The sequence below is a fragment of the Eubalaena glacialis genome, chromosome 10 (genome assembly GCF_028564815.1).
Source record: "Eubalaena glacialis isolate mEubGla1 chromosome 10, mEubGla1.1.hap2.+ XY, whole genome shotgun sequence".
In the NCBI taxonomy this organism is placed as follows: Eukaryota; Metazoa; Chordata; class Mammalia; order Artiodactyla; family Balaenidae; genus Eubalaena; species Eubalaena glacialis.
In genome coordinates this window covers 85,601,322-85,625,122 of record NC_083725.1, presented here as the reverse complement: position 1 = coordinate 85,625,122, position 23,801 = coordinate 85,601,322, and the positions used below count along the sequence as shown (strand labels likewise).

General features: G+C 41.9%; 1 protein-coding gene across 3 annotated transcripts in view; it reads right to left on the bottom strand.

The window, feature by feature from the left end:
* The window catches only part of NELL1 (neural EGFL like 1), an 863,771-nt gene that overhangs the window by 640,111 nt on the left and 199,859 nt on the right, over positions 1–23,801 (bottom strand). For all 3 annotated transcript variants that reach the window (XM_061203146.1, XM_061203147.1, XM_061203148.1), the window contains exons 8-10: positions 15,575–15,709; positions 14,550–14,652; positions 5,174–5,247 (exon numbers count right to left, since the gene is read on the bottom strand). In XM_061203146.1, coding sequence (XP_061059129.1) covers positions 5,174–5,247; positions 14,550–14,652; positions 15,575–15,709 — 312 coding nt within the window. The remainder of the gene's footprint in view (positions 1–5,173; positions 5,248–14,549; positions 14,653–15,574; positions 15,710–23,801) is intronic.

Sequence of the window (23,801 nt, the reverse complement as noted above, 5' to 3'; positions counted from 1 at the left end):
TGCTGCCTCGACTTCTATCCTTCAATATTCATGTATTTATTCATTATCTACTGCCTCCTTGCATAAACACGAATGGTGAACTCTGTTGGATCCCTTTTATCAGTTCACTGTGCCCATCCCCCAACTTCAAATGCCTTTCTGCTAATGGCTCATCTCTCAACCCTCAGAGGGTCCCTTTGGGCACTGGAGCCACTTTGCAGGGAGCCAGAAGTTACCTACAAGTTCCACAACCCCCAGCCCCACGGCCCAGAGCCAGTGACTGACAGGCATGGGAGGTTCTTTACTTCAAGGGGAGACGATAGCTGGGATACGTTCAGAACCCCAGGTGAATCAGGGTACCTCTGACTTTTCACCTAAAATTGTACCCTTGCTGAGCTGCCTGCCCTGCCCAAGCCTGCATCCCCACACCCTTACTGCTTCCTCCCAGGAGCACTAGCTTAATAAATCACTTGTACTAAAATCCTGAGCTCAGGGTCTGCTTCTAGGAGAATCTCAACTAAGACGATAAGATAAATTTCACTCTTGCCGTCAAAAACTTAAACTGTTAAAAGAGATTATCTCTAGGCGGTGAGATTCTGGAGTGATTTTCTTTTACTTCCTTATATTTCCTTCCTTTCTCTACAGTCCAAATTTTATATCTTGAGTATATATTTGCTTTTATTAAAAAAAGCAATATTGGGCTTCCCTAGTGGCGCAGTGGTTGAGAGTCCGCCTGCCAATGCAGGGGACACGGGTTCGAGCCCTGGTCTGGGAAGATCCCACATGCCGCGGAGCAGCTGGGCCCCTGAGCCACAAATGCTGAGCCTGCGCGTCTGGAGCCTGTGCTCCGCAACAAGAGAGGCCGCGACAGTGAGAGGCCCGCGCACCGCGATGAAGAGTGGCCCCCGCTCGCCGCAACTAGAGAAAGCCCTCGCACAGAAACGAAGACCCAACACAGCCAAAAATAAATTAATTAATTAATTTTTTTTAAAAAAGCAATATTAAAAACACTACATTTGTCATTGAAATCTAAGGTGAATGTGTTTTTGGTACATGGGAAACATCGAGACTCTCATTTTGCAATGCTTTGGACATGAAATGTTTGTAAATACAAGTTAAAAGTCTGCATGCAGTAATATCTCTTTGGTGGCTATCTGAAAACATTTAAAACCCCTATCTTTGTGTCATGTGTCAACAGCTTCAGCAAACTGCTTCAAATTCTGTGTATTTTAAAACATCATTACCGTTCTCCTGATTTCTATAGGTTTGTTATGATCATTAAAAATAAATTCTTGAATTAGAAAAAATAAAACAAAAATGCTACAGATGGCTTTTTAAAAAATAATTACACATGAAAGGTTCTCTTTTTTTTATATATAAAAGGTTGCTTTGACTACTGATTAAAGCAGTCAACAATTCCAATCAACCTTTAACATATTTAATGAGTAAGACCGTAATTCCAAATGTTCAAAGAGAGACAAACCCCTTTGCATGAATTTGAAAATAATATGAACTGTGATTACAGTAACATAAGTGCCACCAAATCCATTTAGTCCAGCCACATAATTTGGCACAAACCCTTTTTCACTTTATTTTCAAACTCTCTCTAATAAGTACCTGATGATTAACATTTTTAAACCTTCCTGATTGTGGTATGTTATTTTATGACCTTTGGAACTCTGCATTGGTGGGAAAATATAATTCATCCATTTTTTTCTCATTTAGAGTAACTGTCACCATGTCACTGATCAAATATAAACCCTTTCAAGTTCTTTACTAATCACTATGCTTCAACCTGAATTTCTAATATCATATAAAACTCACATCTTTAAGTAAAAAAAAAAAAAATATATTGCTAGCCTAAAATAATGTCACAGGGTAGCAATAACTGGACAAAACTGACCAAGACTGCTAGGAGAGTTTATTCATCTTGATAAAAGAAACAAAACAAAACAAAACAGTATGTTAACTTCTGGAATCACTTGGTGAAAATACTGAAAACAAAAGTTTGTTTCTTATCTAACTGGTGTTGCTGAAGCTTTGAAATGATCCCAGGAAAATGAAACACATGGATCACCAGGCAGCCTTTTGTCAACTGGGGATCTGCATTTGAACCATAGAACACAGAAATTATTTGAGTAATTATTTGCTCAATTCTCCCAAGAATAGCACTTATGCAGGACCATTTTAGATGTCTAGGAGAGAAGTTAATTCATCACATACAACAGGTACCTTAGGGCATTAAAGGCTTAAATCTTGCAAAAGGCTGCCCGAGAGAGACCCGAGGCCTTCTCATCCTACACCCGTCACCCTCTCTCTCCTTGCTGACCACATCCATGAAATGTGTCCCAGAGCTCTTCTCTGGCCTTTTATAAATGCTACCCTTTATCAAGGGAATCAATGAGCCATAGCCTGACCAATCTGGTATTCTCAGATAGACTGAAAAGTGATCATTCAATCCTTCTGAATCCACCCTTCTACAATTCAAAAATGCGAACTATTTCCAAGCAAGTCTAACACCATCAGGACTGGCAGTAGAGAGGCTAAGAGAGGAGCCTGTAGATTCAGACCACACAGGTTCAGATCCCAACTGGTTCCTTTACTAGCTATATGACTCTGATCATGTGTGCCTCAATTTCCTCATCTGTAAGATGGGGATGATAATAAGGCTACCTACCCCTACCTAATAACAGGGTTATTATGAGATTTATATTAGATAAAGTTTCAAATGTTTTAAATAGTGTCTAGAAAATACTAAATATTCAAGAAATGTTAAATATTATTGTCAGTGATGCTTCCCTCTGTGCATAAAGTATTTAGTAAATAACTGTAGAAAGACAATAAATGAAGAAATTAATGACTTTTTAAAAGATGCTGAAATTATTCACATGCACACAAACCACATATGCAAAGAGAATAACCTGTCTGCCCCAACTTCTTCCTAAGTTATAAAACCATAACAAAACAAAAACAGTAAAATATGAACCAGAGCAGGGAGAGTACCTACAATGTGCCAATAATCATGTTAAGTACATTTCCAATAGGCTGGCATTTAAATCCACACCCATATCTTCTAGAGGTCTCAGATGGTGTCTGCCCTGATCCTGTCTGCTGATAACAGGGATCGAGTCACAATCATGACCCTTGCCAGGGTTACCCACTACTTCTGCCCAATATGTAAAGGGGTTGCTAGTTGTTAGTGACAGATGCAGGGTGGATACTGAGATCATCAGCAGGGTGGGTAAGACTGCCTTTAGTCATCCCAACTTCCCTTGAGGTGGAAGAAAAACGTAAGGGTTTTAGAGTCCAAATCATCTTCCCTCCCCCAGAAGTGAAACAATCTACAGAGAACGTGACATCTGCCTTATATTCAGGGAGGACATGTGTGGTCATGTGGAATATGAAAAATAACTCACACGTGTTGAGGGCTTACTTTGTACCAACCAAGTCCTTCACATGCTTTATCTCATTTAATCCACCCACCATCCCTATGTGGTAATGTGCCAGCCGCACGTTGGGGGACACCCCACCCCACCCGCTTCCCCACTCCCAGGTTTGGAAGCTCCCATGGTTGACTGAGAGATCACGGAGCCCTCACTGTCACACCATCTCTACCTCTGCCACAGACTAAGGAGTCCACCCCACAGTCCCCACTGACGCAGAAGGACCACCACACCTGCATACCCGCCAGACTGTCCAGACCAATGGAATCTCTGCCATTCCCAGGGGCAGCCAAGAAAGAGCGAATGGGAAACACAATGGGGAGGTCCAAAGGAGTTAACTCCTGCGGTAGATTCTGGCCAATGAGAGACAGGAGACAGGAAAGAGCCTTCCCTCCCCTGAAGCTCCCCAAAAAGAACCAGATTCAAGTTCCCTGAGAGCTTCAATGTGTCTCTAAATGCCTCACTCTCCTCAACCTTTCAAATACACTCCTTTCTTTTCTCCAGGGATGTGACGAAAAGCAAATGAAATGCCATAGGAAACAGCACTTGGAGAGATGGTCTATTCTGAGACACCGTAGTTCCAGCCAACCTCCCTGGAGGTGCCCCTCAAAACCAGGCCTGCTTCGCTGTGGGGCAGTGGCGGCTCTGGAAGGCACCTCCTTGAATTTGCTCTCCCTCTCTTCCTTCTTTCCCTCTGTCTCTCACTCTTGCGTTCTAGGACAGCACCTCACCCAAGTAAGTGCTTGGCTAGCTCCCATACTTCATCCAGCACTTTGTTCAAATATGACCTCCTCCGAGAGGTTTTCCCAGACCACCCATCCCCACCTCAAAGCTCTCTACCCCTTCAACCTGCTCTGTATTTTTCATAGAATTTGGCATCATAGTCGACCCTTGAACAATGCAGGGGTTAGGGGCGCAGACCCTCCACACAGCCTAAAATCGGCACATAATTTATAGTCAACCCTCTGTACCTGCGGTTCCTCCGTATCCACGGTTCTACGTCCAGGGATTCAACCAAGTGTGGATAGTGTAGCACCGCAGTATTTACTACTGGAAAAAATCCGTGCATAAGTGGACCCACACAGTTCAAACATGTGTTGTTCAAGGCTCAGCTGCATCTTGTATATTTATTTGTTTATATCTTACTGCCTGTCTCCCCACCAGACTGCAAATTCTATAAAGACAAGGACTTTGTTTTGTTCACTGTTGTACACCCAGAATCTAGTACTATGCTGGTAAGTAGCAGTTGCTCAATGCATGTTTGTTGAATGATTTTTTTTTTATTGGCGTACAGTCTTAAATGAGATCTATGGTTCTACACATCTTATTTTGAGAAATACATGGGAGGGGGCAGGCAGGAGACAGAGGCATTGTCTAACATTGTATCAGACTCTTAGGAGTAGAGGTGGCACTATCCACAACTAACATCACAGACTAATTGTCCCAACACCAAATCAAAACCTTTTCCCAGGGCCACCTGACAACCTCCCTGACTCATGGTAGCTGCTAGCTCCCTTCCCCCTTCTCACTTCCTTCCCTAACAGTCTTTCCCAAGGCTACCTGATCCACGGCTGACCACAAGCTGACCACACAATGACAGTGGCTGGGAACTCCACAGCCAGGACTCAAGCCCACCAGAGAGTCCTTCCCCTCAGTGATCCACTCAGGACAATATGCTCCATTCCAGAATCCTACCTAAAGCCCACATCTCCTTCCCTACAAGTAATGGGGATCATAAGATTGAAACTTACTCTGCATTCCCGACAGCTCTTGGTTAAAATCCGCTGGCCTTCTGCAAGGACTTTTCCTCCATAGATACATTTTGCTGCAATAAAACAGAAAAACAGTTCAGACAGTCATGCTATGCAACAAAATGACCTCAGGGGCACAATCCAACTCCAGTAGATTCCACAGAATATAAATGCTCTGATTCTAAGCAATGCAAAGCTCTTTGCATGTCTGGAGTTAAGGCATGGAAATAGTATGGGGATAACTGTTGAATCCCCTTTCAGACTGTCATCTCTATTATGTTTGCCAGGAGTCCTTCACACCAAGCACATACAACTATTTCAACGCTGCAGTTGCTGAAGGAACTAGAGAATGAATTGATGTAGTCAATGTTAAAACAAGGAAGAAGTGGTTGTCATCACCGTGGAGTATAATAGCATAGCTTTGATTTAGCTACTCCAGCCATAAAACAAATGACTGGGTGAGAGCGGACTTGCATATATACTCCACTCATCAGGACCTCAGTCACATGCAGAAAGACACCATTTTTCCCCCTTGTCATCATAGGAAGCACATGTCTTTAACTTATCTGTTCCCAAGAAGCTCAGAGACAACTAAGAAATACAAGTGAGTAAAATGCTGTATCAAAATGCACTAGACAGACTGCCTTTGGAAAGGTAAGCTTAACAGGCTGATAGGGAGGGCAGGGAGGAGAGACAGGCCTTGGAAAAAGGTTAACAGAGAAGCATAAATGCTGACCCACTTTTAAGCAAGTGCAGAATATGTTAATTTGATATGACCCTAATGTATCTCTGCCAAATTCTCCAGCCACATCCACAGGACCAGGAAAGCAAAGGCCTGATCACTCCCTCTCCTGCACAAATGAGGATCCTTTCAGCCCTAGTCCTCAGGAGAAGCAGAAGTGAAGACATGCGCTCTAAGAGATCTCCACCACTAACTCACTGTCTTACAGAAACCACCTCACCTCTCAGAACCCCCATTTCTATATCTGTTAGAAACAGGTGAATTCAATTTGATAGTTTCTTAGTTCTACAATCTTCGGACTCATGGAATGTTCAGGTATGTAGGGACCTCAGCAAACAACTCGTCCAACTCCCTCTTGTTGACCACAGGAAGAGGAAAGCCCAGAGACGCTGGTTTACTTAACATCATGATCCCACAGTGGCTACTATGGTGTGCAATCCAGATCCCCCTCTCCACGGCCAAAGGTCACATTCCTGAAACTGCCAGACAGGTGATGACCAACAGCTGTCAGCTGAATAGTGATCCAGGACTTGCCCTTGTCCAAAGTCAAGGCCCCTTCCCAGCACAGCCCACATCCAATGAGTGGTTGATGAAGACGTTGCAGAGTCCTGGCCCCTTGCCCCAACTCAGGATAACTCCAAGGGTCATTCCAGCTCCACAACTCCTTGGAGAAATGACTGCGGTATTTGTCGTAACTGCACTGCAGTTCAACCTCTCCTTCTGCCCAACTCAGCTTCCTTCACTATCTCATTCCCACCCCAGAACTGATCCTGAACTTCCTAATAAAGTACAAGCAAATCTCCATTTCAGAGTCTGTTTCTTCTCAGAACCTGCCTTGCAACAAACAACATATACCTAACTCAAATCTGTGCCTCTCTAGTATCTGCATTCAGTGAATGGCACCAGTATCCACCCCTACCCTCCACACCCACCACCCATACCCCACCGCCTAGGGCCCTTCTAACCTCTTCCTCTTACTCAACCCCATGTCCAATCAGTACCCAAATCCCTGCAAAGCTCCCTCCTTAAAGTTTCTCAAGTCAACCCACTTTTCTCCATTCCCACCACCTGCCCCCAGGTGCTACCTTCACTCAGGCTAGCCCTCCTCTTTAGTCTACCAGGAAACTTCTTAACTTGCCTCCTATGTTCTGGTCTAATCTTCCCCAGTCCTTCCCCATACAACAGTCAAATATATTTTAAGTGCAAATAGGACGCTCTGCTTTAAAATCATTATGAGTTGCTCATGCCCTCAGAATATAGTTCAAATTCCTGAAGTCAGCACACAAGGCCATCCCTGTGCGTTCACTCTCCCTCCCAAACTCCCAAACATTCACACCTCCACTTAAGACTCCAGCCACGCTCTGCTTCTGGGATTTGCATATACTGTTCTGCTTCTCCAGAACACTCAGCCTCATCTACCTGCTCCTGGTAACCTTCCATCCTATATACCCATCAATTTCAACTTAGGCCTGACTTCCCCCCAAGAAGTTGTTCTTGACCTCTAACACTGGAGAATCGCCCTCACTTTGTGCTTCTGTGGTACTCTGGACCTCGCCCTAACAGAGAAAATATCACATTTTACGTCTGTTGCCCCAACAGGGTAGGAACTATGTCTATTCATAACTTTATCTCTAGCCCCAAGCTCAGTGCCTCTCTGGGCTTATTGTTAGTAACAATTTTAGAATTAATGAGCCTCCTTGGTAGCAAGAACCAGAGAAATTTGCTGCTTCCCAGATGAGAGTTCTTTCTGCTATTCAATGCTATTCCAAACATTAAAAGCAGATACCAAGGTTTTCAGAGCAAAACCATCAACAACAAGGTAGAGAACCAATACAATTTTCTAGATAACCCCCTTCCTCACTTCACTTTAAAAAATTATCCCCGATCATCTTTTATGCCTCAGTTTTCCAGATAAATCAGTTGACTCTGACTCATTGGTCCTAATGATCACGTGGGTTCCCCAATTTGCTTGCATGGGGAGACCATACCTCCAAGGGCCTGAAATTCCTGCCTAATAAACTCCCACACTCCCAAACACAGCTGCTGCCAACTTGGCAAGATGGCTTGCTCCAGAGTGACAGTTCTGCTAAATACACGGCTGTCAAATCTGCCATCTGCTCCTTGGCCCAGGGTGGGAAGCAAAGAAATAGACTTTCCTTCCTTATTTTTGCACCTTGCCACCCCCATGATGTTAGGATCACACTTGCTACCCTGTCTGAAGACATTCGCCCGATTCCTCTCATCCTCTGATAGACACTCATCCCAGAACTTCGATCTGGAGACAGGAGTGTCTTACGGTTTACATTCACACCACACACGGGGACACATCCATCCCTCAAATCTACCAATCTGGTATAAAAATTAAATGTCCACTGAACTTCATGTCTTCACATGGCAGGGTGCCTTAGGGGCTGCAAATGACATCAACATGATGCTGTGTACCTCAGCCATTCACAGCCTTGGCACTGATGCAGGATGCATGGACGATTACAGTATCAAGTATCTACAAAGTTATCTCAGGACAGCTTTCGGCATCACCACCAGAGGTCACAAGAATTTCCTCTGCTTTCTCATCCTCACCCCACTTCTCTGACGGTGCCCTTCCTTCCCGGCCCCACCATATGCCTAACACCAGTCCTCATTATCTAACCTTTTTTTTTTTTTTAAACATCTTTATTGGAGTATAATTGCTTTACAATGGTGTGTTAGTTTCTGCTTTATAACAAAGTGAATCAGTTATACATATACCTATGTTCCCATATCTCTTCCCTCTTGCATCTCCCTCCCTCCTACCCTCCCTATCCCACCCCTCTATGTGGTCACAAAGCACCGAGCTGATCTCCCTGTGCTATGCGGCTGCTTCCCACTAGCTATCTGTTTTACGTTTGGTAGTGTATATATGTCCATGCCACTCTCTCACCCTGTCACATCTTACCCCTCCCCCTCCCCATATCCTCAAGTCCATTCTCTAGTAGGTCTGTGTCTTTATTCCTGTCTTGCCACTAGGTTCTTCATGACCTTTTTTTTTCCCCTTAGATTCCATATATATGTGTTAGTATACTGTATTTGTTTTTCTCTTTCTGACTTACTTCACTCTGTATGACAGACTCTAACTCCATCCACCTCACTACAAATACCTCCATTTCATTTCTTTTTATGGCTGAGTAATATTCCATTGTATATATGTGCCACATCTTCTTTATCCATTCATCCGATGATGGACACTTAGGTTGTTTCCATGTCCTGGCTATTGTAAACAGAGCTGCAATGAACATTTTGGTACATGACTCTTTCTGAATTATGGTTTTCTCAGGGTATATGCCCAGTAGTGGGATTGCTGGGTCGTAGGGTAGTTCTATTTTTAGTTTTTTAAGGAACCTCCATACTGTTCTCCATAGTGGCTGTATCAATTTACATTCCCACCAACAGTGCAAGAGTGTTCCCTTTTCTCCACACCCTCGCTAGCATTTATTATTTGTAGATTTTTTGATGATGGCCATTCTGACCGGTGTGAGATGATATCTCATTGTAGTTTTGATTTGCATTTCTCTAACCTCTTGATCTACAGCCAAAAGGCTTATTTTTGATATCTGGAAAATTCAAGCAGAAGGTGAGTCAGGCTCCGATGCCTGTGGCTGGGGCATTTGGGATGCCATTCCAACAGCTTTTAGTATGAGTAGAAATGTAAATGGATACCTGAAGCCCTTCACATCACACTGGGGACATGCAAACGAGACCATTTCACAGTGTCCGACGATGAAATTGAAACTCGGCACCAACACACACTTCTCCACGATGTCAGAAACAAAGGTACCGGGGATTTACAGAAACAGTTATGCAGTTGTATCCTTCTGCGCCCACAGACACCTGGCCCTTCAAATCCGAGCCTGATTTCTCTAGTGCGATGGATGGACACTTTTGCCATTTGGGTGCACACTAAATAAACAACCTTTAGGCACCACTTGGCACCCCTGTCAGATGTGGATGTGAGGTTGCTCTGTCTTTATTTAGGGATTTGCACGCTGCACACACTCCAGCCATCCCTTGGCACTCAGCAGCTGAGAACATCAAAATCAACACTCTGTGTTACACTTTAAAGGAGAGGGGCAGAGCAGAAAATCTCAACACCCAAGGAGCCATCCTCCCTCGGTGAGCTCGCTCACAGACCTAGTTTCAGACACCACCTCTCTGAGCATGACGCCAACATCAAACAGGTTGTCCCTCAGCCATCTCCAACTCTCCTATGCCGAACAGAATGTATTGCTCCTGAAACCATTTCTTCCACCTGCCTTATTTCTGTTAATCACACTACGAGTCTCCCACGGGCTCTTGTTCGAAACCTGGCAACTTCTCCCTTACAGATGCTCTGTCCCTGATTCATCTGTTTCACGTTAAAAAAAAAAAAAAATGCTTACAGAGTACCTACCCTGCCCCAGGTCTTTTGGCCATCACTCAGCTTCATCCCTTCCTTTCCATGTCCCCCGGCTGTGCCTACCTTCCTGCCGGCCTCATCACCTCCACCCGCAAATGGGCCTGAATCCCACACCCAGCTCCCTGCCTCCAGCTCTCCCCATGCAGGGGCTTTTGTCAAAGCATTTCTCTGATTATGCCACAACCCTGCTTCAAAAGCTTGCTTCTGAGCCCCCCAAACAAACGCTGTGTTTACTTCCATGATTCTGCATGTGCAATTCCCTTTGGCAGGTGTGTTCTTACCTACGTTGTCCACATGGCAAACTCCTATTCATTTGTCAGCACCCTACTCAGCTATTCCTTCCCCTATGAAGTCTTCCTAACACACACACACCCAAGTTTCTGATGGAATTAATCACTCCCTTCTCTGTGCTACCCCTGCATCTTACATAGCATGCATACTGCACAATACTCTGTTGTAATGAGATGGTGCATACATCTCCCTGGACAGCAGGGGGTAGAGGAGACAGGTTAAAAGCATTAATTCTGGAGCCAGACTATCTGGGTTTTATTTTGGCTCCACCAAGGCTGAGAGCCCTTGGACAAGTTAGTTCTCCTCTCTGTGCTTTACCTCCTCATCTATAAAATGGGGGTCATAGTGGAGCCTATGACTCTAGGTTGTTGGAAGAATTAAATGAATTAATACACATAAAAAAGCTTAACACAGTGTCTGACGTAGAATGAATGATCCACATGTGCCCGCTGCTGTAACCAGAGGAAAGAACAGAGTTGGGAGAGGAATTTCAGTAAGGATGACTGAATGAATTCAGTGGAATACAATCATCATCATCCATCCCCAACCCGCCCTTGCAGCTTATTTCTACTTCTCACCTACAGAAATCCTCTGTTATCACCTAACAGACTATCTCCCTTTCCTTCTGCAACTTCTTTTCCTTTGCAAATGCTGTTTTGCATAGCTCAAGATTCCCTCTCCATCCTTTTCCTTCTCTGCCATCTCTGATGGTTCCCAAATCTATCTACCAAAAGAATACTAATTCTAGGACACCACTGTCCAGAGATTCTGATTTAGCAGGTCAGAGAGGGGCCCTGGGACACTCTATTTTAAGAAGTTCACCAGGTGATTCTAATGTGTAGCTAGGTATGTTCAATTCCTTAAACAGAGCAGACACCCAAGAAATGTTGGAGGAATGAGACTCCTGCACTACTTTCTGGACTTCCACGCCCATAGCTAAGGAATCTAGAAGGCTCTCCTGAGTTTTCCCTGATGCCTCCCAAAAAGATGGAGGAAGAGCCTAGTATCAGGAATTATGAAAACTGCCTTGCTCTTGGAGATGGCCTGATTTATTGGGTTTTTTGATCGAAACAAAGTACTTTTCTCAGACAATGAATTAAGACTTAAACACTTAGACCAAGTTCTTTCCTATTGCCACATGGATGCCCTCATCTGTAAGTGCTACAGCTCCTTGAAGCCATGGCAAGTGGATGAACACTTAGTAAATGAGCACACAAAACAATCTGCTTTTATGTATCGGCTCTTGAATCAAATCAATACTTTTTCTCAGAAACCCTAGGATGCTGCCCCACCTAAACCCAGAGAGTAGCTTAGGAAATTTTATCTGAAAGGGACAACCAAAGGAAATACTTTCCATCCTTTACCTGATGTGAAAATATTTGAAAACTTCTATATCTTTTCAAATTAGAGGGTTTTTTTTCTGCTTACGTTTTTTTTTTTAACATCTTTATTGGAGTATAATTGCTTTACATTGTTGTGTTAGTTGCTGCTGTATAACAAAGTGAATCAGCTTTACGTATACATATATCCCCTCCCTCTTGCATCTCCCTCCCACCCTCCCTATCCCACCCTTCTAGTCTTTTCCATATATATGACCAGGAGTGGAATTGCTGGGTCATATGATAATTGAGTAGTGTTCTTAATCATTTATTTGTACTACCATTTTATTAAACTATAAACATCTCAAACTACCGATCAGAGCTGCTGAGAAAATTCATTCTACCTAGCTAAATTGCTATCAATTCCAAACAAAGGCAAAAAGCACACTGATGGTTTAGCTAGCTCATGTATCAGCATCTTGGTAAAATCGGGTAACTTGCTGAAATGTTTTTTAAAACTTAAAATTCTCCAGTAAATTAGAATAAAGAAAAATGACTATCCCACACATTTCTAGTGAGAGGATAATTGGATGATATATATCAAGGACCTTGAAAATGTCAGTCTCTTGGCCCAATAATTCTACTTTGGAGAATTCTATCTTAAGAAAATGTAAAATACAAAAATGTATCCTCACAAAACATATTGTTGAAGAGTAATTTATAATAGTGAAAAGTGGGAAAACAACCTAGTTATCCAACAATTGGGGAATAATTAAATAAGTTATGCAACAGCCAAAGAGTGGAACACTATGAAGCTCATTAAAATGAGGTTTATACAGAGTTTTTTAAAGGATAGTAGTACACTTAAGTGATAATGGTAAGTCAACAAAGTAGGTTAAAATTATCTGCATAATAAGACCTCAATTGTCCACAAAATATAAGTTTTCAAAAATGAAATCCACTACAACTTCAAGAGTGTTTGTTTCCAAGTGGTGGCATTATGGGTGATTTTTCCATCTTTACCTTTACCCTTATGTGTTTTCAAATGTTACATCGCTTTTACAAGTAGACTATCAAAAGCTTAACACAAAAAACAGCTGAAGGACTCACCTACTCCCGTGTCCAAACAACAACTGCCAAGAGACAGCATTCACAGATCTATCCACAGAGCTCAAAATAATAGATTAAAAGTACCTCATATTGTTTAAACAAATTCCTAAGTTTCTCAACTTCTTCCTCTCCTATATAGAATATATCAAGATAGAAAAAAATAATCTATACCTACTAAAAACTATCTTTCCATCATGGAATCAAACTATAATCTCAACATCTGGGCCCTTGATCTAGCTGTATTGCCAGACATGACTTCCAAAAGCACTTAGAATAGAAATAAGAAAGTTTCTTTTAGATCAACTCTGAGTAAGCCCTCCAGAGTAATGGGTGTACCGTGCCAACCATAAATAGAAGACATTTGCCAAAGTTCCTTTTGAAAGAGTATAAAAAAAGATTGGGCTGGTACAAACAGACCAGCTATCCCCACTTTCACTGTCATATTAGGTGACATGCTATTCTTGACAAAAAACTAGACCACTGTGTTTTTTTTTGTTTTTTTTTTTGTTTTTTTTTTTTTTTGAGAGACCACTGTGTTTTGAAGACTTAGTGATGATGGTGTTTTTTTTGGTAGAGAAATGGTCTTGAAAATTATCCATCGGATGGCACATTTCTAATCTAAACTCTCCTTTTTCAAAGAAGAGCATATGGTTTGATAAAAAGACTATGGGCTTTGTAGTCGGACAGAATTCATTTTATATCTCACCTCTGTCACTCACCAGCCTTGCAAACTTGGTAAATTATCTTCCCCAAGCTTCCTATAAAACAGGGATAAAAATAATCCCCACCTAAAAGATTGCAGTGAGGTTTCAATAAGCTAATAGAATGAAATGACCTAACATAGTAACTGGCACATACCAATCATTCTAAATGACAGCTTTTACTCTTCCTGGTTGTCTTGGTGTTCATTTCACCATTTCATTTGAAATAGTGTCCTTTGTAATACAGAGGGAAAAGGATTTTTAAATCATTATATAATTTGGACCAGCCAACTCTGAAGGAAATTGTTCCAATATTTTAACTGAAGTTCAATCCAGAAATTCCTAACAAAGGCCCTTTAATAACAGGAAACCTGGCCAAGACCTCAGATAGCCGAAACACAGAGTGTGGCCCTCGATCAATCAAAATGAGGGGACCAAAGCACATGGAGCCTTGGAGTCCTGACTACAGAGCAACTCCACACACTACCAGTTGTTTGACTGCGGACAAGTGACTTAATCCTTGTGAACACCAGTTCCCTCTACATAAGAATGTAAAGAATAGTAATTAAGGTTGATGTGAGGATTTTAAAAAAAAATAGCCTATATAAAGTGTCTGCACGTCACAAGTGATTAAAATATAGCCGCTCTTATCATACATTTATTATTATATCAACTGCTAGGACTTCCTTTCATCAACGTTAATCAATTGGGGCCTGAAAAATAGGGGAATAAATCAATCTCGAAGCACAGAGGGCCACCCTGACCCTCAGTTAGTACTCACGTCGGCAGACCTTACAGCACTGGCCTGCAATGTGCACGGGGAGGGAGTCTGGAGAGCAGTTGAGGGGGGGACAGGACATCCTTCGACATTCCACAGCGCCACTCTAAGGAAGGAACGACAGGGAAAGGAATCTCAGCAGAAGTGACCTCTGCAGCAAAAAGCTCACATCTCATCCCAGAAGCCTCACCAGGGAAACAGGAGCAGTGTGAGAAACTCCCAGTCCACTCCAGGACCACAAATAAAGAATTTTCTCCAGCCCAAATGAACCCATGCCACCTCGGTTACTTTTCTGATATACATCACTGGCTTTATTCCACCTGCCCATGTGGACTAAGTAGATTAGGCAGAAAACATAAAAGCTTATTTTTACAAGAACATAAATAACACCTTTTGCAGACCCTGTCAACCATTGTTGAAGCGCTAACAATCATTTTGTATTTTTGCAGACAAACAATGGCATTCTTCAGATAGTTATCAAATAATTTCAACTGAACAGGGTTTCCATATTAATGTCGGGGGCCTCTTGTAATTCTCTGAAACAGATCAAATAGTACATACAAATAATGCAAATAATGGATAACCTGAAAGAAAGTCAGGGGGTCCTGCAAGTCTCTAAAACAGAAAATGGATACCTTGTAAAATACAATGAAAACACCTAGAAACTAATTAAACCACCTTTTTAAAATGTATTATAGCAGAGAAAAGTTGTGAATGAACCATTAGGTGGTTTGAAAACCAAAGGAGTCCCTTCCTCCCTCTGATACTCTAATCTCTAAACAGTAAGCTTCTTAATCATGTTAGATCATATTAGAGTGTGTTGGAAATTAAAATCTGCTTTCTCTTGATAAGTATTCGTGTTTGTAATGACACTTTTCCAGCTTCCCTTCACAATTGCTCCAATTACTAAATAGGCACTTAGTAAAAAGGCAGTACTGCTTAGAGTTAGCATTATAAAGAAACAGGTTACACAATAATTAGTACAACTGCCCTCTTAAAACTGTCCATTTATGTACAAAGAGGCTTACTGTGCATGTGCAGTTCCTGCAGTGATCACCGTCAACCCAGGAGTCTTGGTCTCTATAGAGCAGTCCACTCACTTGACAGGTCTTCTCACAATGACAGTTTTCCAATTGACTAAGTCTTGTCTCTGCATAGTTCAGCTGCAAACAAGAGTTACTACGTGTAATTTCTGTAATTCAACTGCATTGTCCTAACAAAGCTAATCGCAACAAGAAAAAATAAATCCAAGCGGGAGGAGGAAAAAATGCTCAAAGCAGTTCAGTGATTCTTAGCCAGATCTGTTTTTCAAAGATTTTTTTTTTTTAATTTCACACAAGGTAGAAGCATTCTAAATTGAAGACATATTGGCTCCCATGGTCTAATGAGCACCAAATGAGACATTAAACTGTATCTCAGGGACCTCATGGGTGTTCATCAACGCGTGTGCTTTCAGCTCAAACCCACACAGAAACACTTGTAATGAATGTGTTCTCAAGGACTCGTTACAATGTTTACAGGAGATCTAATCAGCAACTCGGAAGCACTTACATTTATCTCCCGCCATCCTGTCCCTCTTCTTCACACACTAACCAGAGTGTCATGGTTTACAAGCTGGGAAGTCACTGCTTCCTCTTTTATGAAAAATTCTGGGAAGTCATAGGCAGATCTTATTTCTCCCCAGCTCAGGATCCTCCAAATAGAATGCCCCAGAATCCACTTTGGTGTTCAGACAAGTTCAAGAGAGGCAACCAAACCCCCAGGTGAGATGAGGACTTTGTTAAAAAAAAAAAAAAAGAAAAAGAAAACCTTTTTCCTTTTTTTAGGTCACCCGACTGCTACCATTAAACATGGAATCTTAGAATCTCCGATTTGAAAGAGTTTATAAAGTTTGAATGACATGACAAGTAACCCCTTCAAGTGGTCATCCAGCCTCTGTTTGCACATTAACTGTGATGGGGCACTCATTACCTTCCAAGGAAAGCTACTTTTCTTGGTTAGCTCTGGATGTTTGAAACGTCTTTCTTAGCTTGAGCTGTGAAATTTCTCTCCCTTTTTCCTATTAGACCTAGTTTTGCCTTGTGGCCCATCCTGAGCAAGTCTAACCGCTCTACAAACATTTGAGGTTATCCTGGCCTCATGCCTGCTCCTGACCCACAGTCAGCCCACCAGGTTCCCCTAATAGCTCCTCGTGACATGGTTCCAACCCTCCCTCTTGACCATTTTGCATGTAGGCGACTCCAGGTTGCCTTCAAAACTATGGTACAAAAAACTTGAAATGTGGTATGATCTCTCTGTCTTCACATCCATACCAAGGAGTAACTCAGCCTGGTAGCAATATCACCCTTCTTCCTTTCTCCTTACATAGAGAAGGTCATGATAGAAGAACAAATACCACTTTCTAAACATTCATCAAATAGTTTCTTTTCCTTCTCAATCATACTTATACATCCCTGTCTTGAGTATTTTCCCCATACAGGAGATCGAATCCATTTTTGATCCCAACTAAGACTATTTCAAGGCAGTATTTTAGCTATAATGGTTGAACCTGGCTAATGATGACTTCTACCATCTTTCTACCTTTTCTATGGTTCCAGCCCATACATGTTCCTGTCAATTACTCATAACAGTGCTACTCTTTGGAAATGGAATCCACATGTAATTCAACCTTGGTTTTTGTCATTTATTCCATCTCTTGCTCTAAACTTTTGGAATTTCTCAAGAAAATTTGTTCCTTGTCTGCCTGTCATGGGTAGTACCAAGAGGAAGGGAAAAGAACAAATAGAATCCTAAACAAACCACATGCACTATAATCAACCTTGAAAAAACTGAGTCGACCGTGCCTGAAAATTAGCTTCCTATGACTCCTCTACTATACATGATCTTCCAAAAATTCAAGTTACATTTAAATCTCCAGCCTAATCATAGAGCATCCAGAATCGACGGTAATTACGTTCTCTGGGAATTCTTTAGGAAATGCAGATAACATATAATTCCAAGAGTTTGGTGACACCAAGTACCAAAACCATGTATTGGTAAGAGATAATAAAAAGGAAGTGATAACTCATCACATATTATCTACTTCATTTCTATAGCCTCAGTAGTTCCCACATAAGGTAGTGATAGACATATGACCGTGGAATGAACAAGAAAGAGTTGACCTAGAAGGGAATCTTTCCTAAAAGTGGCTCAGAATGAAGACTCTGTTTGTGAGAGGAAAGTGCCTGTCTTACTCTGAAAGTCTGGAAGAACCCTAGTGTCTGTATCACTCCAAGAAGGGCACTTCTTAAGGACTAGTCCAAAAGGCTATTCTGTATCTATCCAAGTTTCCTAAAAATCCAGGAGCTTGCCTAAAGGCAAGATTGTCAATTTCCAGTACTGCCCAACAAAGGTGAGCTATGCTCACCTACAAAACTCCATTCCAAGGAAAAGCCTCAATTTTAATACAATGGAAGCTATTCCCAAGGCCGATTTTGCTTCCCTTCTGAGTACTGTATTTAAATTTTTAATATATTTAGCCTGTTCTGACAACAGTGAAAAACCCTAATCTCTGTGATGATAAGAATGCATCAGACAGGGGCTTCCCTGGTGGCGCAGTGGTTGAGAATCTGCCTGCTAATGCAGGGGACACGGGTTCGAGCCCTGGTCTGGGAAGATCCCACATGCCACGGAGCAACTCGGCCCGTGAGCCACAACTACTGAGCCTGCGCGTCTGGAGCCTGTGCTCCGCAACGAGAGAGGCCGCGACAGTGAGAGGCCCGCGCACCGCGATGAAGAGTGGCCCCCGCTTGCCACAACTAGAGAAAGCCCTCGCATAGAAACGAAGACCCAACACAGCCAAAAATAAATAAATAATTAAATTAAAAGGGGGGAAAAAAAACAATTACAAAAACTTTAAAAAAAAAAAAAAACTCCGATAGAAAAATTCTTTAAAAAAAAAAAAAAATAGAATGCATCAGACAGACACCAAGACAAAGGAATATTAAGGCAAAAAGCTAATTTTTCAAAGGCACTTAATATGTAATCTTGCCTTCCTTTTCCCCTGCTAAATCCTGAAGCAACAATAAAGGAGAAAAACAACTCTGAATTAAAAAATGAATTACATTTTCTGTCACTGGCATTAGCATGCTGAATTTATACAAATTCATTTTCAAAAGCTATTTCTACACTACCTGCCATTTTCTCTAAGAATGCCTGCAGATCCAAAATAGATACGGTATCAAATCTACATCTCTTTTCTGTTTTACCTTTGTTTGCGCATTTATCTGAGCAACCATGGACCGAATCATTTATTCTTAACTCTACACATTCAAAGACAGACAGCAGAGGCCTTTTTCACAGTAAGAGGTCAATGAATGAATCTAAGTACATTGGTCATGCAGTAGATTTCTTTTTTTCCTTTGAAATAGTATTTATTTGGCATTTGCTATATGAAAGGGAAAAAAGAAATCTATTGTGTTAAACCTTTAAGCTTAATTGAAAAATCACTACTGAGCTCCTCGAAACAATGAAAGTCTCAAAATTAAATATGTTACAAGCTGAAATGCCACTCCAAGTGCTGCTTGATTTACATAAATAGATTTGTCAAAGATTTAAACAGAAGTAATCAAGAAATGCCCCATCTTCAGCATCTCTGCTTCCTGAGCTTGAAGGAAGAATGTGATCACCACACAGGTGGGATGCAGGAGCAGGACACAGCCTGGTCCTATCGCTGTGTACCTGGCTCAGCAGGTGTGTGGTTCCCACAGTGTAGAGACTACCTGGGAGAACTTCCAGAATAAGCCAGGGGATTGGTGGTCTCTTGTGGCTCACTTAGGGGAAGCGTCAGGGGACCGCTTCCCTGCACCTTCTCCCCCTTGAAAAAGTATGGTTTTTGCCACAATGTTGGGATTCTTCAAGAGGGCTCTTCTGTACCCTGGCCTCTGTCACCTGAAGCTACATGCAAGCTGCTTCCCTGATCTTTCCTATATCAAGCAAGGGCACAGTCATTGTCAATCACCCTGTACTTTGAAAGGAGAAAAGGAACAGCAAGCCCTCCTAGGCACAGCCCTGAGCTGATCTGGTGTCTGTGTCTGTTTGGTTTGATGTGACTTTGGCTACCAACTCCTGTCCAGCTTGTGTGCTGGGCTCGCTCTCCGGTAGGATTCCATGGCTTCCACTGTGACCCAAATGTGAGGACTTTCTGCTGCTTTCCAAAACCTCCTGGCTCTAGACCAGGGCTCTGACAGCAACTTTCATGCAATCTTTATAAAACGAAGAATAACTGTCACCATTTTACATACATGGAAACTGCAGCTAGAAATGAGACCAGTGACTCATTCCAGGCTGCAAACATCCAAGGAAGTGATAAAAATGAGATTCAACATCAGATGAATCTTACTCCAAAGCCCATTTCTATCTCCACCATGATCTACATGACTAATGCCTATTTTAACCACAGCTGCTGGGCAACTCAAACCAAACCTCCAAACCCATCAGCTAAATCTTGCCATGATAGGCTTATTTAACTAAAGGCAAAGCCCAAATCCAGATCGATTTGGTGCCATAGAATTCCCTTTGCACCCAGGAACCCTACTTGCCTTCCAGTTTGTCTTATCGCTCCAGACTCCATCTCCTTCACTCTGCCAAGAGATGTATTACACTCTGCTTACACCAAGATGGCAGACTAGGTACCCTAAAAGACTACACCAATTGAACAAACTAAAATGCTGGATAAAATACACAAATCATCACTTTTAAAAATCATCACAGGAGCTGACAGAAAAGGAATAAAGCCACAGTGGCCAAAACAAACTGACAGCCAGGGATCCAGGGAGGCGAGTGAGCACCAAAGCCAACCTCCGTGACGTTAGCCAAAACATGGAGCCCTCAAGCTCCCACCTTGCACAGGGGGCCAGGGAGAGGAAATAGAGAACAGGGTCTGCCCAAGATGGGATGTCTTAAAGGAAACTCCTACATCAAGGTACGGCCCCAAAGGGCTGTACCCTCAGCTTAAGAGTGAACAAAAAGGAAACAAGGCTTGCACCAGGCACAGAAGGAAGACCTTCCTACTCAGACCATGGCACTGGCTAGAGGGAAATATCTTCCTTCAGAAGTCTTAAAGAATTCTTTGCTGAGAATTCACCTGGCTGATCCTAGGTTAGCAGCCTGATTCTGAGCAGTCCCTATGATCTGAAAACCCTTAAGGAGATAATGCAATAGCAGTGACCCCTGTGTGGTCCTGGCAGGAGGACACATAATGTAAACCCAGGACTCAGAAAATTCCCACATCTATCTAAGGAACACAAGTAGCTGTAACCAGATGGGTGAGTTAAGAGGGCTTGTCCTTGCCCTGACATTCCTCCTTCAAAAGCTGCCACAAGCTCTATGCTCACGTTTCACTCCCAACAGGTACCATCTGAAAACACACTTCTCTTTTCCTCTCGTCTTATGTGCTCATTCTTCTTCTCACTGGTATCACCATCCTCCTACTGGTAGCATCCACCTCCCACTCTCCATCAGTCATTCCTTCTTTATATCTTTTGGTTCTCTTTCTAATCCTCTCTCCTCCAACCATAAACTTCCTCGGTTATGATCCAACTTACAGAATCTAAGTTTGAGTCTCGGCTTTGCCATCCACTTTTCTTGGGGAAAACTACATAACTTTCCTGGGACTCAGTCTTCTCATCTGGACAGTGGGCTAGTAAACCTAGCTCAGAGGATTGCTGGAAGGATTATAGAGAGAGTGAATATAAAAAGTTTAAGCATTGTAACTAACAACACATAGTAAATGCTCAATAAATATTACCTAATATGAATATCTTTCCAGTTTATTCCAGATCAGGGGTTGACAAACTAAGGTCCATGGACCAAATCTGGCCCAGCACTTATTTTTGTATGGCCTGTGAGCTAAGAATAATTTTTACATTTTTCAATAGTTATATTTTATTTTTTTATCGAAGTGTAGTTGATGTACAATACATTATATAAGTTACCTGTGTACAATACAGTGATTCACAATTTTTATAGTTATTATAAAATATTGGCTAGATTCCCTGTGTTGTACAATATATCTTGGTAGCTTATTATATAATAGTTTGTACCTCTTAATCTACCACTCCTATATCACTCCTCCCCCACTTCCCTCTCCCCACGAGTAACCACTATTTTGTTCTCTGTATCTGTGAGTCTGCTGCTTTTTTGAAATATTCACTAGTTTGTTGTATTTTTTAGATTTTTTTACATTCCACATATAAGTGATATACAGCATTTGTTTTTCCCTGTCTGATTTATTTCACTTAGGATAATGCCCTCCAAGTCCATTGATGTTGCTGTGAATGGCACAATTTCATTCTTTTATGGCTGAGTAGTATTCCAGTGTGTGTGTGTGTGTGTGTGTGTGTGTGTGTGCGCGTGCGTGTGAGTGTACCACATCTTCTTTATCCATTCGTCTGTTGATGGACACTTAGGTTGCTCCCATAGCTTGGCAATTGTATATAATGCTGCTATGAACACTGGGGTGCATGTATCTTTTTGAATTAGCATTTTTGTTTTCTTTGGATATATACCCAGGAATGGAATTGCTGGGTCATATGGTAGTTCTAGTTTAGTTTTTTTGAGAAACCTCCATACTATTTTCCACAGTGGCTGTACCAATTTACAGTGTACAAAGGTTCCCTTTTCTCCACATCCTTGCCAGCATCTGTTACGTGTGTTCTTTTTGATGATAGCCATTCTGACAGGTATGAGGTGATGTATCATTGTGGTTCTGATTTGCATTTCCCTGAAGATTAGCAATGTTGAGCATCCTTTCATGTTATATTTTTTTTCTTTTATAAATTTATTTATTTTATTTTATTATTATCATTATTATTTTTTTGGCTGCATTGGGACTTCACTGAGGTGAGGTGTGCGGGCTTCTCATTTGGTGGCTTTTCTTGTTGCGGAGCATGGGCTCTAGGCGCGCGGGCTTCAGTAGTTGTGGTGCACAGGCTTCAGTAGTTGTGGTGCACAGGCTTCAGTAGTTGTGGCGCACGGGCTTAGTTGCTCCGCGGCATGTGGGATCTTCCCCAACCAGGGCTCAAACCCGTGTCCCCTGCATTGGCAGGCGGATTCTTAACCACTGCACCACCAGGGAAGCCCCCTTTCATGTTATATTGATTGATTATATTGAAGTGAAATAAGTATATACATCATGTTCTCAATTTTGCTTCTTGATCTATAAAGACTAAAATTTACTAGCTGGCCCCTTACAAGAAAAGTTTGCCAACTCTTCTTCTAGATTATCACAGATTCCAAATTTTGCAGTGAAGATGGAAGTACTCAGTTTTCTAATTATAATTCTATTCACGGTTTGAAAGAAATAGACTTATAAATCTTCCAAAGTGCTGGGGGTGTTTAGAAGGTGGATTAAACCATTTTCTGCTCACAATTAAATATCTTCTGCCTCACAAATGCCCATTTTACATAATAATGTTTTGAGGACAGAGCTCAATGTGGCTGCTAGATAATAATGTACAGCTAGAAAGAGAAAAATGACATTCCTGCAACGGGAAAGAATGAGAATGAAAAAGGGCACTCTCATCGCCAGGAGATGGAGAACCACAGTCACCTGAGGCTGAGTGGCATGTTTCTTGTTCCAAAAATTTGGTAGCGAGCTAAAATATAATTAACAGTATTGAGATCAAGCTGCTCCAGACAATATGACATAAAAGCTTCTATATGCCACAAGCTGGAAGGCAAATTATTGCCTACGTTTCACATTTCCACTGTACTCTGAAGTGAAAAGAATCTCTCGAATCTCAGTTTTAGTTTCTCTCTTTACAAAAGTGCTCTCTCTCCTTTGCAGACAAAAGGGGACTTGGCCAAAGACCTAGTTTGAAGCAGAAACATTATCTTCAGCAGCAGAGTCTTTGAGTCCAAAATACAGCCCTACATCCCAAACACTGACCTACCCACCGATTTCTTCCACTTGCTACGGCTGATGGCAGGAGCAGTCACAGCCGCAGGTAGAATAGGATTAAGGTATCATTTTCACTGTTATTAAAATTCTCCCTTTTGCAGAGCATAATGTCTCTTAGGGCCAACCAAATTCTTTCTTTGCCCTAGGCCAGAACTCATGTCCACGACTGATCGGTATCATAACAACAGCATCGGCCACGTTTTCTATTTATTCAGCGCCTTTCTTCACAAGGTTCAGGGCTTCTCATTATCAATCTAAACTTTAAGAGTATATATTATCAAAGCCCCTAATTGTTTACATTCCCGGCTCTGCCA